A 16,633-nucleotide genomic window follows, 5' to 3' on the forward strand; every position below is an offset into this window, starting at 1 on the left:
TTAATGTGAGGTGTGTTGTGTGTTAGTGTTTACAGATAAATGTGCTTTTGTAAAATATGCCATTTTTTATTTGTAAAAAAAAAAAGGGGGGGGGGGCATTTTCCAAAAAAAAAAAAAAAAAGGGTCAGCAGGCTCTTCTCTCTGCATGGGCTGGAGGACAGCAAGCCCTTCAGAGTTCATGGACAGAATGCTGCAGTTCTGGCTGGACATTTTGTGCAGCAACTCTGTCCTCAGGTGCATGCAGTGCTGGAACAACACCATGATCACAGACTGCTGTGCGCTGGGGGAGAGGATGACAAATTCTTCCTGGCTGGCCAGCACCACTGCATGACAGGAGCCGCACTCACCCATGGAGGAGCTGCATCTCTCCACCACAGCTGCGCTCACAAACCAGCTTCTGTACCATGTGAAAACATTCAGCTGGTTGAACGAAGTCAAACTAAACGCTAACATTACAAAAACTAAGCAAACGATAAGAAACTGTCAAGAACGACAGCAAAACGAAATACGGATGAATTGAGGTTTTCACAGCATTCGTTCAAATTTTTTGACAGTTTAAAAATCCTGAAGAAGCACCAGCTCCAGGAACAAAGTTGCACGAAGGTTAAACAATGCCAACGAAAGTCAACGAAAGTCCAGATTACTTGTTTCATTTGGGCTTCGATGCCCTTCGTTAAGTGTCATGTGACCGGGCCTTCAAGTGGAATAAACGGGTATAGAAAATGAATGAATAATCTATCTGCTCAACAGACAAACAAACATGTCACCAATGTTTTGGATGCAACAAAATTTTGCAAAGTGTATCTTCACTTATACAACTGCATGTTTGAACCATTTGTGCAATCGTGTGGACATGATTCTCAGTGCAGCTACAGTCCACGTTTACTCTTTGCGTGTGTCATTTTAATAAAGTGTTTGTGCATGACCTGTCTGTGTACCAATCTCATGCTGAGCAGCCTGGTGTGTGTTCGTGCAATGTTGTTGTAGATGTGACTGCAGCGTTGCAGAAGCTCCAGTAGACGACTCTCCACATGCTGAGCATCAGGCGGCTCGATACGTTGCATTAGCGCCTCGCCACGCTGCAGCAGGGTGTTCACACGGCCAGAACTCTCACACACGCACTGCTGGAAGGACTGCACAAAACAAAAACATTTACATGTGAAGACAAAAATGCACGAGATATTTTTAAATATACAAGACATAAAAAACATACAAATATACACCTTAGCAGTAAACATGATGCATCTGGGCTCTATTTTTTGTACGTGGATTACTATGTTAGCTGGATTAAGTTGTTGACCTCACATAACCCTGGATTTTTTTTTTACAGTTCTTTGAAATAGATGCTGGATTGGTTGTTACACATGTGGAACGAAAAACCTGCCCGGGAGCAGGTTGGATGGATGCAAAGAAGATTAGATGAGAGATGGAAAAGTCGTCCCTTTAGGAAATCATCCAACAGTCGGCTGCATCTTTCGTGCAGGATACATGAATTCTCACAATAATTTAATGTACCTTACACAGTACTGTTAGAGTGGTAATGTCACTTTTTTATTGATTTAGTCATTTGAATATGTCTGTATTTTACCTTAATGTGTCCCCAGATTCTTTAGGGCCCCTTCACACATAACACGAAAGACACAGAAACCAGAAGAAAATCAGCGAACCAAACATGAAATACACAACCACGAAACATTCCATCTGCTGTCGTGAGGGACGCACGTTCACACAGGCGTGCACAACACACCAGTGACTGTTTCAGGCAGGCGCGCGAGCGTGCATGAATACAGTGCAAGCAGCTGTTACGTGTTGCACCACGTCGCGCTGCTGCTGAGAAGATAAAAATAAAAACCACACACCATAAAAAAAACAAACAAAAAAACACCACGTTATTGAATCCCTCTTATCGAGCAGACAATACAAGTATGAAGCGTCTGTTCCTCTGTAGATGACCCATGGTCACAAAAGTACAGTCATGAAATTACATGAATGAAGCAGAGCGCTCTTATGTCCACATCCGCTGGCCTGGTGTGTCCAGTCAGCCCCACGCGCATGTCCGACCAGACACGCATGTCTTGAGGATGACGGTCCGCAGGACAGATACCAGGTCATGTGGAACAGAGCTCTAGTTGAGGCCTAGTTCAAAAATAATGAAGCCAAAGTGTGACACAACCATCAAAATTTAAAAGTGGTCTTTTTTGTGAAATGTTATAATTTTAGGTATGGTTATATATCAGAGTTTCAATATTTCCATTGGTCTCGGTTCAGTCATTGCTAGAAATTATCAGTGCATATATACTATAATGTGCTAGAGCATAATGCTTGCGACAACAGTTGGAGGTATCTTCTTTAGTCTGCAGAAGCCTGAAACAAAGAAATTCTGTCCAATAGTTCCTGGTATTATTGAACAAGTAATATAATTATTCTATTAAGCAGAGTAGGAGATATAGCTAAAGTGTTGACAAATAAATCAAGGACTTATTCTCAGCGTTACGCTTGCGACAGTTTTACCTTGCTTTAGAAACATGTTTTTTTCTAGGAAATGACATTTCTACCTTTATAAAAATGTATTACTGTGTGTTCGTATGTAGCACAAACTGACAAACTGACAAAATACAAGGTTATTTCTTTAACATTCAACTTTAAATGATAATGCTAAATATCAATGTCACACAAAACTGATGAAAAAAGTGCTATTTTTGGGGTAAATTTCATGCATATCTTTGGAACTGTGTGGAATTTTTCCATGAAATTTTCAGTACCTGTCAAAGAGACTATAGGCAACTCACAGATAAACCTGGATGGTGCTAAATAAAATTATGGCTTGTTCATGACAAATACAATGCAAATCAGCAGTTAGGCTTCATTATTTTTGAACTAGGCCTTAAATAAAAAATAAATGCCACTCGCGGGATTTGAACATACAATTTACAAAAGCTCTGATTAACAGAAGAAAACTTTACCACTACGCTACCATAATCAACAAGGATTTAAAAAAAGAGAAATTAGATGATCGCCTGCTGCGTGTTCACATGATCTGACGGTCCATTTCACCTGTTGTCGCACTTGACAATACCTGCAATGGAGTGTAACGGATGAACTGATAGACAAATCTTTATGACCAGGTCATTAGCTCAACTGATATTTTGATGATGACATATTATATATATACACACACACACACACACACACACACGCTGGTCATATAATTAGAGAATCATGAAAAAGTTGATTTATTCAGTATTTCAATTCAAAAAGTGAAACTTGTATATTATATTAATTCATTCCACATAGACTGATATATTTCAAATGTTTATTTCTTTTAATTTTGATGATTATAACTAACAACTAATGAAAATCCCAAATTCAGTATCTCAGAAAATTATAATATTGTGAATAGGTTCAATATTGAAGATACCTGGTGGCACACTCTAATCTACACAATCATGGGGAAGACTGCTGACTTGACGTCTTGGTCCAAAGTTATTTTCTCTGATGAAAGGAAATTTTGCATTTCCTTTGAAAATCAAGGTCCCAGAGTCTGGAAGAGAAGAGGCACAGAATCCACGTTGCTTGAGGTCCAGTGTTAAGTTTCCATAGTAAGTGATGATTTGGGGTGCCATGCCATCTGCTAGGGTTGGTCCACGGTCAACGCAGCCGTCCACCAGGAAGTTGTAATTCATGCCTCCTGCTGCTGACCACTTGGCACCTGCACACAGTGCCCAAGCTACCAGTACCTGGTTTAAGGACCATGGTATCCCTGTTCTTAATTAGCCAGCAACCCTGCTTGACCTTCCTATTGTGAAGAGGAAGAAGCGACACGCCAGACCCAACAGCGCAGAAGAGATGAAGGCCACTATCAGAGCAACCTGGGCTCTCATACCACCTGAGCAGTGCCTCAGACTGATCGACTCCATGCCACGCCGCATTGCTGCAGTAATTCAGGCAAAAGGAGCCCAAACTAGGTACTGAGTGTTGTACATGCTCATGCTTTTTTATTCAATAAAAATTGTTTTGTTAATCGTTAAGTCCCACTAGTTGCATGAATGGGGTGAAATCTGCTATCTCTGATCACCTTGTTTTAATCAAAGCAACACTTGGTTTTAAAGAACCAAATGAACCAGATTTGCATGATAAGGATTAGTGGCTCCTGGAAAAGCCAGTCTATTTCAGATCTTTTAAGCAACATACAAATAACAGAGACCCGCAGATAAACTCAACAAACGCACACCTGGAGTCGTCTCAGTCTGTCACAAGGGCTTTCTGTCAGGTGCTCCACCTCCGTCAGATGGATATCCAGGTCAGCCAACAGGAGAGCAAGCTCCTCCCTCTCCGAGTCAAACTCCTCCCACTCTGAGATAAAGATCTGATAGAAAGAATCACACTGGTTTTCTATGCAAATATATGTACTATAAATACTGCAGTAAATATTTTTCTTCACTATTCAAAGAATACAATTCCATGTCTTAAATGTTCTGTTTCACGTTTAGCAAACAAGTGTTATAATAAATAAAAAGGTCCCATTTTATGCCTATAACTTGGAATTTTGAAATTGTGCAGAACTGTTGGAAGAGGCATGACAAAAATTATAAACATTCATAAAAACATTCATTATTTGTTTTATATAACTGCTAAAACAGATCTTGTCATTTGATATTTTATTAATTTATAAACAACAGAAAAGGGACTTACATTTTGGTGTGCGTCACTGGTGCTTTGACATCAAAAGTCCAACAGGAACTTTAGGGCCCCTTTACACAGTATGAATACGTACAAATCAGTGCGAATCATAGCGGAACAGCTCGTATAAGTGAACCAGGAAAACATCAACATGCAACAGTGTGCACGCAACAGTGTCGTGCATGAAACTGTCACAGGAGGAAAACAGTGCGAGGAGTTAGTAAGGTTAGACCTTACTTGTGTGACGCACCTTGAGCCAACTTTGTTGTGATTTGACGCTATATAAATGAAATAAAGTGAAAGTAAAATTGAGCAGCTGGAGCATGTGTAACCACATTGTGCAGCTGCTGTGAAAAAAAATACCACCCATGGGATTCAAACCTGCAATTTACAAAAGCTCTGATTGCCAGCCAGAAACCACTGTGCTACAATCGCTGTCCTGTAAAAGGTGTTGTAAAACGCCTGAAACCAATTTTTTTAAAATTCAAAATAAACAAGGACATAAACGTATTTTTTAAAAAATGAGAAAAAAGTGCCATGATAACTGACCAAACAGCGTTTGTTACGGTGTGTTTCTGCTGATATGTGACTGAAAGTGGAGTATTTGTCACACTGTTGGCTTGTCATTTAGTCCTGCAGGGAGCCGCTCACAGGTCACACGTGTCCTGTCAGACAGACGTGACATTCAGATCACCTGCTGCATGTCCACATGAACTGACAGGCTGGGACAGCCTGTCAATGTGCACGCTCTCTAGCCCGTCGCAAAAGAAATATATGTTTTTATGTATTTCCACGTGAGCACAGCAAGCACACACACATGCATGTCTGTCTATTCAACGCACAGACCAAGGTGTCACTCTGTGATCAGATTTGAGGCACCTCGCGAACCACACGCACGCATGTGTTGGGGGGGTGGAGGAAGTGCGCGAAACACATGCACATGTGTTGTGGGGGAGCAGACACTCTGGCATGCCACGTGTACTCGGCTACTTCACAGTCGTGGGGGCACTGAGACAAATTTCACCACCAGCTCGGAAGTGATCGTCTGCTGACTCTTTTCGTGCCAACAGCATGAATGGCCAGACATTTTCTAAGTGCCAAGTAAGCGGTGTTAGATGTTTGTGTGTGTCACCTGGAATTTGGACGACACCTGCCGCGAGAGGGATCGAATGGGCCCCTCACAGCACACATCTGTCTTTCAGCCATTGTTGTGTGCAAATATTTGTAACAACAGGTGTACGAGGTGTTAGAGGTAGCTACGATTTTACACGTATTGCATACGAGGTCTGTTAGAAAAGTATCCGGCCATTTTATTTTTTCAAAAACCATATGGATTTGAATCACATGTAACTGCATCAGACAAGCTTGAACCTTCGTGCGCATGCGTGAGTTTTTTCATGCCTGTCGGTTGCGTCATTCGCCTGTGAGCAGGCTTTGTGTGAGCACTGGTCCACCCTCTCATCGTTTTTTTAATTGCGAATAAATGTCTGAACAATTTGGAGCTTTGCTGCATCAATTTTTTTCCAGAAACTGTGAGAGACCTCCAGGGGGACACCGTTCGGAAAATTAATATGGCTTTCAGGGACGATTTTATGGGGATTATACAGATTAAGGAGTGTTACAGCCACTTTAAGGACGGCTCACAACTGCTGAGAGCGCGGCGCGCTCCCAGTGCCGATCGACATGCTCAGACCCTGTTGAAACAACCACATCATTTCCAAAGTGAAGGCTTTGTTGATCCGGGACGTCGTCTGAGTTTCACAAAAAGGCAGAAGTCGTGGACATCAGCACTTTTTCAGCACATTCCACTGTTACAGGAGTTTTTTCATGGAAAGAAAAGCGGAGGGACGCGCCACGTAGCCGTTCATTACGCGGCACAAAACCACCTCCGTGTTGGTCTCACAGGACGGCTTTCAGGTGGATTTCAGATGGATTCCGGTTGCTTTTCAGTCATGTGATTATCCGATTGTGATTGTGCATGAGCTGGACATGCCCCAACATGTCCCGGAAGGCTTCATCACAGCGTTGCTTTGCGCCATGCGGCTCCACCGCGATGCGCGGAACTCCTCCGCACGTCTGTCTTAATGTGCTGATGTCCACGTCTTTTCACAATTCCTCTGCTAGTCAGACGACATACCGGATCAAGACAGCGTCCAGTTTAGAAATAAATGGGACATTCCACTGTTACAGGAGTTTTTGTCATGGAAAGAGGAGCGGAATTCCGCGCGTCATGGTGGAGCCGCATGGCGCAAAGCAACGCCGTGATGAAGCCTTCCGGGACATGTTGGGGCATGTCCAGCTCATGCACAATCACAATCGGATAATCACACGACTGAAAAGCAACCGGAATCCATCTGAAATCCACCTGAAAGCCATCCTGTGAGACCAACACGGAGGTGGTTTTGTGCCGCGTAATAAACGGCTCCGTTTTCTTTCCATGAAAAAAACTCCTGTAACAGTGGAATGTGCCAAAAAAAAGTGCTGATGTCCACGACTTCTGCCTTTTTGTGAAAGTCAGACGACGTCCCGGATCAACAAAGCCTTCACGTTGGAAATGATCTGGTTGTTTCAGCGGGGTCTGAGCATGTCGATCAGCGCTGGGAGCGCACCACGCTCTCAGCAGTTGTGGGCCGTCCTTAAAGCGGCAGTAACACTCCTTAATCTGTATAATCCCCATAAAATCGTCCCTGAAAGCCATATTAATTTTCCGAACGGTGTCCACCTGGAGGTCTCTCACAGTTTCTGGAAAGAAATTGATGCAGCAAAGCTCCAAATCGTTCAGACATTTATTCACAATAAAAAAATGACGAGAGGGTGGACCAGTGCTCACACAAAGCCTGCTCACAGGCGAATGACGCAACCGACAGGCGTGAAAAAACTCACTCATGCGCACGAAGGTTCAAGCTTGTCTGATGCAATCACACGTGATTCAAATCCATATGGTTTTTGAAAAAAATAAAAAGGTTGGATACTTTTCTAACAGACCTTGTATGATTCCTAATTCATGTACAATACGACCACATTCGTACTATGTGTGAAGGGGCCCTTAAATTGAAGTCCAAAATTGTTCTCAATCAACTTGCAAAAACGGTCATAGTTCAAAAATAATTCTGATGATGTAGTCCGTGATGCTGTGCATTGACTTTGTGCACTTCCTCACTCCAACGAAAAATTGCATCAGAAATTTGTCCAGGTTTCATCCCAATTTCATCCTCTTCATGCCACCAGACAGATTATAGCGTAGTGGATTTGTTTTTGGTTTTTTGGTTTTTTTTGTTCGAAGAATTAGCACCAAATTCAAATCCTCGTCCGTCAGCAAAACAAACTCTGCCATGTTTAGCTAAACGCCATCCCCACTAATGTGTGTGCGCACGGTGGTTGCAGCGTGCAATGGTACAAACATATGGAACCAATCTGTACGGTAAATGGAAATAAATTTGCACAGTCATGCAACACAAATAATCCATGACACGTGACATACACTAATCAAATGACAAGAATCCACTCAGCCGTAATATACAAAAGAATAACTAACACCCATAAATGGAATAAATCAAAGCTAATTATTTCAACATTTGATGGAGTTGCTACTTATATTACTCTCATGATGACAGCACCTGACAGCTTATTGACGCTGCTCATTCTTTTAACACAAAAGAAAAAACAAATCCAGTACACTGTAAGCCATCTGGAGGCATTTGCAATATTCGCTGGGACGTATCAAGCTAAAGTAGAACCGCTGTTGGATGAAAAGCTCAACAAATTTCTGTCCTAAATTTTTCACTGGACTGAGAAAAGCAGACGGCAGTTATGGACTACAATGTCAGGATTGTTTTTGAACTATCTGACTGTTTTTGCAAGCTGACTGAGAACAATTTTGGATTGAACTGCTATTTAAAGTTAGTGTTAGACTGTCTGGAACCTCTTAACGTCAAAGGACCAAAATGTAAGACCCTTTTCTCTTGTTTAGAAATTAAGAGGTGTTATATAAAACAAATAATGTTTATTCATTTGTTCAATGGTAAGAATATTTCATTCATTCACTCATGAAATGTTCTTACCATTGCACTCAAACATTCATTATTTGTATAATATATCAGCAGCATAATTATAATTTTATTATAACTGACCTTCAGCTCAGATGTCAAAGATTCCAGTCTGGTGTTCACATCATTCCATCGCTGCCCACATTCCCTCGTCAACCTCAGCAGCCGAGTCCGGATGGCGCCATGAAATAGTTGAGTCAAGGCTTGATTCCTGTGGGTCAAACTATCCAACTGCACTAGTCGAGATCTTGCCTCAGAATGCAGCCTCTAAACATACAACAGTTCAAGTAACACACGGTAGCAGCACAAACATGACACTCACACAGAGCTATGCTGAATTCAGAAAGCATAATTACCCATAAATTATTTGCAGAAATGTGACTCGTCTCCCCAACACGCACACACACACTTTATGAAGTGAACAAGGAATATTTACAACATGGATCAAAACACTGGAACCTAATAGCATCATCTCTATTGTGGCTACTGGATCATTTCTCAATGACACAAAAAGAAAATAGAAGAAGTAGCAACTGTACAATTAATGTCAGATGTGTATTATTAAAAAGAAACAAATATCTATCTGTAACATCTACTGTGATGAGGAACCACAAGATAATAGAGAAGAAAATAGCTCTCTCGGGCTTCTTTTTTCTTGTTAACAGTTTTTTTTTTGTGAGGTTATTTTAATTTTACTCATGGGGACACTGAAATTCTGTCTTTAAAATATTCCTCTGAGAACATGAGACCTGGATGTCGTTGGTACCAAGTCTCTTCAGAGGATCCTTGGGTACCACTAAAATGACTGTGCCCAGTGGTGGGCACATCTAACCAAAAAGTTAGCTTTGATAACCACTAATCCACTAATTGAAAAGTTAACTTTTATAATGATAAACTGAAAAAAAAAAAAAAATTTTGCGGAAGCTACAGCTAACCGCTAACTTTTAGTATCGACTCCGATACACTATCAGCTACTGACAAGCCAGTTTTGAGTTTAAGTACTGCTGACACGAAGTTGAATCAAAGGCGATCACAAACAAATGCTTGACCTGGCTGTGGCATAGAGATGATCAGTTTACAGAGGTGGAGATGCACCTGTTGTCTGCTTGGGTGGTTGCCATCCAGGACCCAAGGCAGTTTCAACATGTAGTGACATGTGGCACCAGTGCATGCTCCCAGACCTGACCTGAGAACGGAAAACAATTGAAAAGCTTTATACTTAGCGAATAACCCTGTTGTGTCTGATGATTTGCGGATGTTCCTGCTGGTTATATGGTCACAAATTGAGCTTTACTGGCGACGCGTTAGCGAAGCCGGGAAGATGGATATTTGCGACCGTATAACAGCATGAACGTCTGCAAATCATCAGATACAAGGGGGTTATTCTCATTCTAATCCAATTCCATCATTTGCACGATTTATTTTTCTGTAGGTAATTCAGTCGGCGAGGTTTACCGTGAGGCAGCGTCACTCCAACAGCGGTCAGGGCGTGGAGTAATCCATCAAATGTGAAAAGGTAATTCTCTGTCATAATCCATATCAGTACTTTCGTATGGTATCTTAAATTCATCATTTCGGCGCCAGCGGTACGTGACCTTTTCTCGCTCTCAGCTAACAGCGCCATTATGACATCTGCGTAGCAGCGTGCACAGCCAGTGTTCTGTCAAATTGTGTGTCTCAACAGTTCCGCGTCCCAACAATATTCCACATGCGTGCGCATGGGCAGTTGTGTGGAGGGCTGGCCTGTTGACGGGAATGACATCTCGATAGAACACTGGTCAAGGCGCGGAGTAATACATCTAAATGTGAAACGGTCGAATATTTTCCCACTGTTACCCCAATGTTATACGGTCTGAAGTCTCACACGATTAACCAATCAGATTTGCAGAATAAAAATGTAATTAGATTAGAATTACAAATGTGCAGCCCGAGGAATCAAAAGAGAGAGTTCTTTGTTTTCAGGGGTCACACAAATAAATTTACGAGAGACATCTTAGAATTCTAATAACTCTCTCTTACATTTTGCCAGCGGATCACATCAGAGCGCAGCTCGTCTGAACGATTATAACAAGAAGTTAAATCTGTTATAAACATAGGAATGGAGTTGGTTACCAGTTCAGTTTGAACATTATCAGTTACCAACAGTCTACTGGTCAACCGCTGGATGCTGTTTTCAAGCCTGAAGTTCGCTGATCCAGAGCAGCCAAAAACAAAACAGTACATCAGTTTCGACATGTCACTGAAGCCGCGCGTCACAAGCGCAGCTTCCCCAAGGCCTCGAGCAGCAACCGTGGATCCATCAGCGCGGACACCGAGGCCACGCACCACCAGCGCAGCGCAGATTCATCCCGGCTTGCGGTGACCAACAACACAGGCAGATAACATCGGCGATTGCCAACAAGCAGCCCACAAGTCGACCATGGGGCCTAAGAAGGTTCTGACGGCGGAGGAGGATGATGACATTAAAAAGTTTCTGGACTTTTTATCGGAGGAGATTTCTGTTGTGAAACTGTAGCAGAAATCAATCATGGATCTGGTGGAGGAGATAAAGGGGTTACGGCTCCAGAACGCCGAGAAAGACCGGCGTCTGGTTCATTTGGAAAATCGAGTGGCTGAATTGGAACAATACTCCAGAATTAATGATGTCATCATCACAGGTCTTTACATCAAACCACGGTTCTATGCACGGGCGGTGATAGATGAGCGCGGAGGGGAGCCCAGTGAGCAGGAGGTCAGCTCTGTGGAGCAACAGGTGGCTGACTTCCTTCAATCCAAAGGTATACAGATGGATCTGAGCAATACTGAAGCGTACCACCCTCTGCCCCGGAGATTTCAATATAGACTTTTTATCCTCACAATCATCCACAAATCACCTCATTTATAAACACCTTGTACTGTTTGGGACTGTTTCCAACCATCATTCATCCTAGCAGAATAACTATGGACTCAACAACTCTTATCAACAATATTTTAACCAACGTTGTATCCGGTAATCTTAGTGCGAGACTACTGGTCAGTGATATTTATTAATTCTAGAACAGAATTCTAGAATAGAATAGATAGAACAGATAATTCTAGAATAGAATTTAAAATCCTTCTTCTTACTTATAAGGTTTTGAATAATCAGGTCCCATCTTATCTTAGGGACCTCTTAGTACCATATCACCCCAATAGAGCGCTTCGCTCTCAGACTGCAGGCTTACTTCTAGTTCCTAGGGTTTTTAAGAGTAGAATGGGAGGCAGAGCCTTCAGCTTTCAGGCTCCTCTCCTGTGGAACCAGCTCCCAATTCAGATCAGGGAGACAGACACCCTCTCTACTTTTAAGATTAGGCTTAAAACTTTCCTTTTTGCTAAAGCTTATAGTTAGGACTGGATCAGGTGACCCTGAACCATCCCTTAGTTATGCTGCTATAGACTTAGACTGCTGGGGGGTTCCCATGATGCACTGAGTGTTTCTTTCTCTTTTTGCTCTGTATGCACCACTCTGCATTTAATCATTAGTGATTGATCTCTGCTCCCCTCCACAGCATGTCTTTTTCCTGATTCTCTCCCTTCAGCCCCAACCAGTCCCAGCAGAAGACTGCTCCTCCCTGAGCCTGGTTCTGCTGGAGGTTTCTTCCTGTTAAAAGGGAGTTTTTCCTTCCCACTGTCGCCAAGTGCTTGCTCACAGGGGGTCGTTTTGACCGTTGGGGTTTTTCTGTAATTATTGTATGGCTTTTGCCTTGCAATATAAAGCGCCTTGGGGCAACTGTTTTTGTGATTTGGCACTATATAAATAAAATTGATTTGATTTGATTTGATATGACTGATCACTTGCCTGTTTTCTTAGTTTTTGCATTGGAGGGCTGTTATAAGTATCGAAGTAATACTAAAATCATGAGTAGAAAAGTAACACCTGAATCAATTGAAAATTTAAGGGAGGATTTATCAAGTCAGAACTGGTCAGATGTTTTTGTTGTTGATGTTGAGAGGTCATATGATGCTTTTATTTCCATTATTTCCAGGTTATATGACAAACACTGTCCTCTTGTTGAAAAAGTGTACAAAAGTCAATACAGCAATAAACCATGTATAACTAAGGGACTTCAGAGGGCATGTAAAAAGAAAAACTTACTGTATAAACAATTCATAAATCTACAACTAAGGAAGCTGAAAGTAAATATAGAACATATAAGAATAAGTTAACCAACATTATGAGACTCAGTAAGAAAACATATTACAGTGATTTACTTGTCAAAAGTAGAAATAACATCAAAAATACATGGAACATTTTAAATGAAATAATAAATAAGAATAGAACTGCTAGAGATTATCCTTCATTTTTCATATTAATAACATCACAATTGATAACAACAAGTCCATTGCTGACCACTTTAACGAATACTTCGTTAATGTGGGTAAAAAATCTTGCAAGTAAAATTGATTCATCGACTAATAACTTCTGGGTAAATAATTCAACATTTAACAAGTCTGTTCCAATGTTTATTGGTGGTACCGATGAAAGGGAAATACTTGATCTGGTTCATGGTTCAAAAAGTAAGAAATCGACTGATTTTAATAATTTGGATATGGCTTTATTAAAATTAAAAAAAAATATATTGATTGTATAGTAAAACCGTTCAGTTACATTTGCAATATGTCTCTTAGAACTGGTAAATTTCCCTCTCAAATGAAAATAGCCAAAGTAATACCTCTGTTTAAAACTGGTGACAAACACACTTTTTCTAATTATAGACGTATATCACTCCTGCCACAATTTTCCAAAATTTTGGAAAAAATATTTGCTAAAAGATTGAATGATTATTTATTGAAGCATGACATAATAAGTGAAGAACAATACGGATTCAGAAAGTTTCAAACTACATCACAGGCTTTGATGGACAACTGCAATTGACAATAAACAATACACAGTAGGTGTTTTTGTTGATTTGCAGAAAGCGTTTGACACAATTAACCATGGAATATTATTAACTAAACTGCAGAAATATGGTATCAGAGGTCTGGCATATGAATGGATAACTAGTTATTTACATGACAGATTTCAGTATGTTCAATTTAATAATACTAACTCTGAGCTCAGGGAAGTCACATGTGGGGTGCCGCAGGGTTCAGTGTTGGGTCCTTTGTTGTTTATATTGTATATAAATGATATAAGTTGTGTGTCGAGATCACTAAGATGTGTCCTTTTTGCGGATGATACCACTGTGTTTTGCAGTGGTGATCATTTTGAACAGCTTCTGGACATGGTGGAGAAAGAACTGGAAAAGTTTAAGGCTTGGTTTGACACTAATAAGTTGTCACTCCACCTTGGGAAAACCAAATGTATTATATTTGGAAATAAACAGGCACCCAAATGTAAAAATTTTTTACCATAAACAACAAGGAAATTGAGCTAGTAAAAGAGAACAAATTTTCAGGTGTTGTACATGATAATAAACTTAGCTGGAAATCACATATAAATTATGTCAAATCGAAATTGTCAAAAACTATTGCCATTCTGTAAAAAGCCAAAGATGCACTGCCGCAAGAAGGGTTACCTAATTTATATCATTCTCTGATGGTACCATATATGACATATTGTGTTGAGTTGTGGGGAAACACTTACAAATCAAACATTAATCCAATAGTTCTTTTGCAAAAACAAGCCATACGCATTATCTGCAATAAACATTATCGTGATCCAACTCATTCTCTATTTGTGTCTTTAAATTTATTAAAATTCAGAGATTTGGTCAATTCAAACTTTTCGTGCAAAAAACCAAGCCTTACCGAGATGTGTCCAGAATCTGTTCAGATTGAGGGAACCCAGTTATAGTTTAAGAGGTTGTGCACTTTTTATGAAACCATCAGTAAGAACAAATGTAAAGGGTTTTTGTGTGTCTGTGGTTGGGGTGAAGAAATGGAACGAATGTCCAGAGATTAGAATGTGTGGTACCTTAGTATGATTCAAGAAACTACTCAAAAAGAACATCATGTCTAGGTAATAATATGATTTGATTTATAGGGACTGTTTAAATTAGAAATGGGTATGTATGTGTATATATATATATATATATATATATATATATATATATATATATATATATACACACACACACACACACACATGTATGTATATGTATGTGTAGGTATGTAGGTATATGTATATATATATTTATGTGTTAGTGGGTATGTATATAGGTATATATGTGAGTGTGTACATGTGTGTGTATAAATGTATATATATGTGTATGTTAATGTATATATGTACGTATATAGGTATATATGGCATGGCCCAAGCAGAGGGTCACCCCCTAGAGCCTGGTCTGCTTGAGGTTTCTTCCTAAGAGGGAGTTTTTCCTCACCACAGTTGCGTAGTGCTTGCTCTGGGGGTCGGTAAGGTTAGTCCTTATTTGAGTAAAGTGACTTGGGCCAAATTTGTTGTGATTTGGCGCTTACATAATATAATTATACATGAATTGAAGTGTAATTGAATATTGAAGTGTATGTCTGTGTGTTGATATGTAGTGTGTTGTGAATTTGTGTTTATGTTATTATGACTGTTATAACTGTTGGACTTGTACTAGCAGGGGTGGGCGTTGATAAGCTTTGCTTCTGCCCACACCCTTTTGGACTCACAGGCTTTGTTTATATAATGTTCATGTTATTTGTATGTTTTTGTTCTTTCGGATTTGTGTGTGTGTGCGCCGAATAAATTCATACATTCATTCATTCACTTAGACATCTTATTCGAAGGCAACAAGGTAGAGACAGACTCCAAAGTCTGTGACTGAAGAATGGTTCAAAATTAAATACAAATAAATTTTTAAAACCTTAATAAAAAGCAGAATAATTTTCAACTGAATGCAGCCATTTGTAGCGTTCCATTTCTCTAAAAGCAACACATTCAACTTAAAAACCTAATCCCGATATTATAAATATTTAATTTTGTCACCAAGCATAGCTCTATGCAAATAGTCCATGTTCCTGATTAATATTCATCTGCAGGCACTTGTACAGGTGGATCTGAAAGTGACTGATGCTTAATAAACTTTACGGCATCAGTCTGCCTGCAGCCTTAATATGCATCTGCAGTGTGGAGACTCACTGCAGATGATACCACACTGACAAGAGAGCTGCACACTAACTTTCTGAGTATTAAAATTAAAAGTTTGTCCATAAACATGGCCTGCTTCAGTTTTATGAGTCAACACCAAGCGATATTTATGCTCAAAATGGATTATTTCTTTCACCTGTAGTTGAACTTCCGTCCAACTGTGATAGAACTATGTGCCCCCACCCCACCAACCTCACATTGATTTTTGCAGCACTTGTAGTTAAACCAAGGAATACAGGAAAACAAAAGGTCCAAGTGTTTAGGGTCCTTGTACTTCTTGTCTTACTGTACAGTTGTGAGACTTTGAAGCTAACCAGTGACCTGGTGAAGATAGGATGTCTTTGGCACTAGATCGCTTCAGAAGATCCTTGGGTACTGCTGGAACGACCGTGTCAAATGACCAGTTACTTAGGGAGACTCAGATGAGGAATATCATTTGCACGGTGAGGGAACATCGGCTTTAACATTTTATCTATGTGGTGTATTTTCCTATGGATTATCCAGCACGTAGGTGTCTCAGTTTTTGAGGATTTCAGTGGCTGGAAAAGGCCACAGGAATGCCCGCGCTTTCATCTGGCCGCAGCAGTGTTCTGCAGGGACATCCAGGACCTGGGACAGTTCTGCAGTCTTATGGTGTTGCAGACCCAACGGTCCACCCCTAAAAATTGTCCCGCCCTGCCTCCACTGCGCATGTGTCATTTCGGAGCTCAGCCGCTTGTCTGAGACAGAGTCTCTTCAGCCAAAGCAATCAAATGAATTAATGGGATTATTAACCATCAGTTGACAAGGTAAAACCTCTTAAATCATTCTA

The 16,633-nt window shown here is 40.5% G+C and overlaps 1 protein-coding gene across 1 annotated transcript in view; it reads right to left on the minus strand.

Annotated features, from left to right (window-relative positions):
• The window catches only part of si:ch211-137a8.2 (uncharacterized protein LOC777613 homolog), a 207,136-nt gene that overhangs the window by 74,241 nt on the left and 116,262 nt on the right, over positions 1 to 16,633 (minus strand). The window contains exons 4-6 of the mRNA XM_034168786.1: positions 8,811 to 8,993; positions 4,232 to 4,366; positions 939 to 1,133 (exon numbers count right to left, since the gene is read on the minus strand). Coding sequence (XP_034024677.1) covers positions 939 to 1,133; positions 4,232 to 4,366; positions 8,811 to 8,993 — 513 coding nt within the window. The remainder of the gene's footprint in view (positions 1 to 938; positions 1,134 to 4,231; positions 4,367 to 8,810; positions 8,994 to 16,633) is intronic.

This window comes from Thalassophryne amazonica, chromosome 4 (genome assembly GCF_902500255.1).
Source record: "Thalassophryne amazonica chromosome 4, fThaAma1.1, whole genome shotgun sequence".
In the NCBI taxonomy this organism is placed as follows: domain Eukaryota; kingdom Metazoa; phylum Chordata; class Actinopteri; order Batrachoidiformes; family Batrachoididae; genus Thalassophryne; species Thalassophryne amazonica.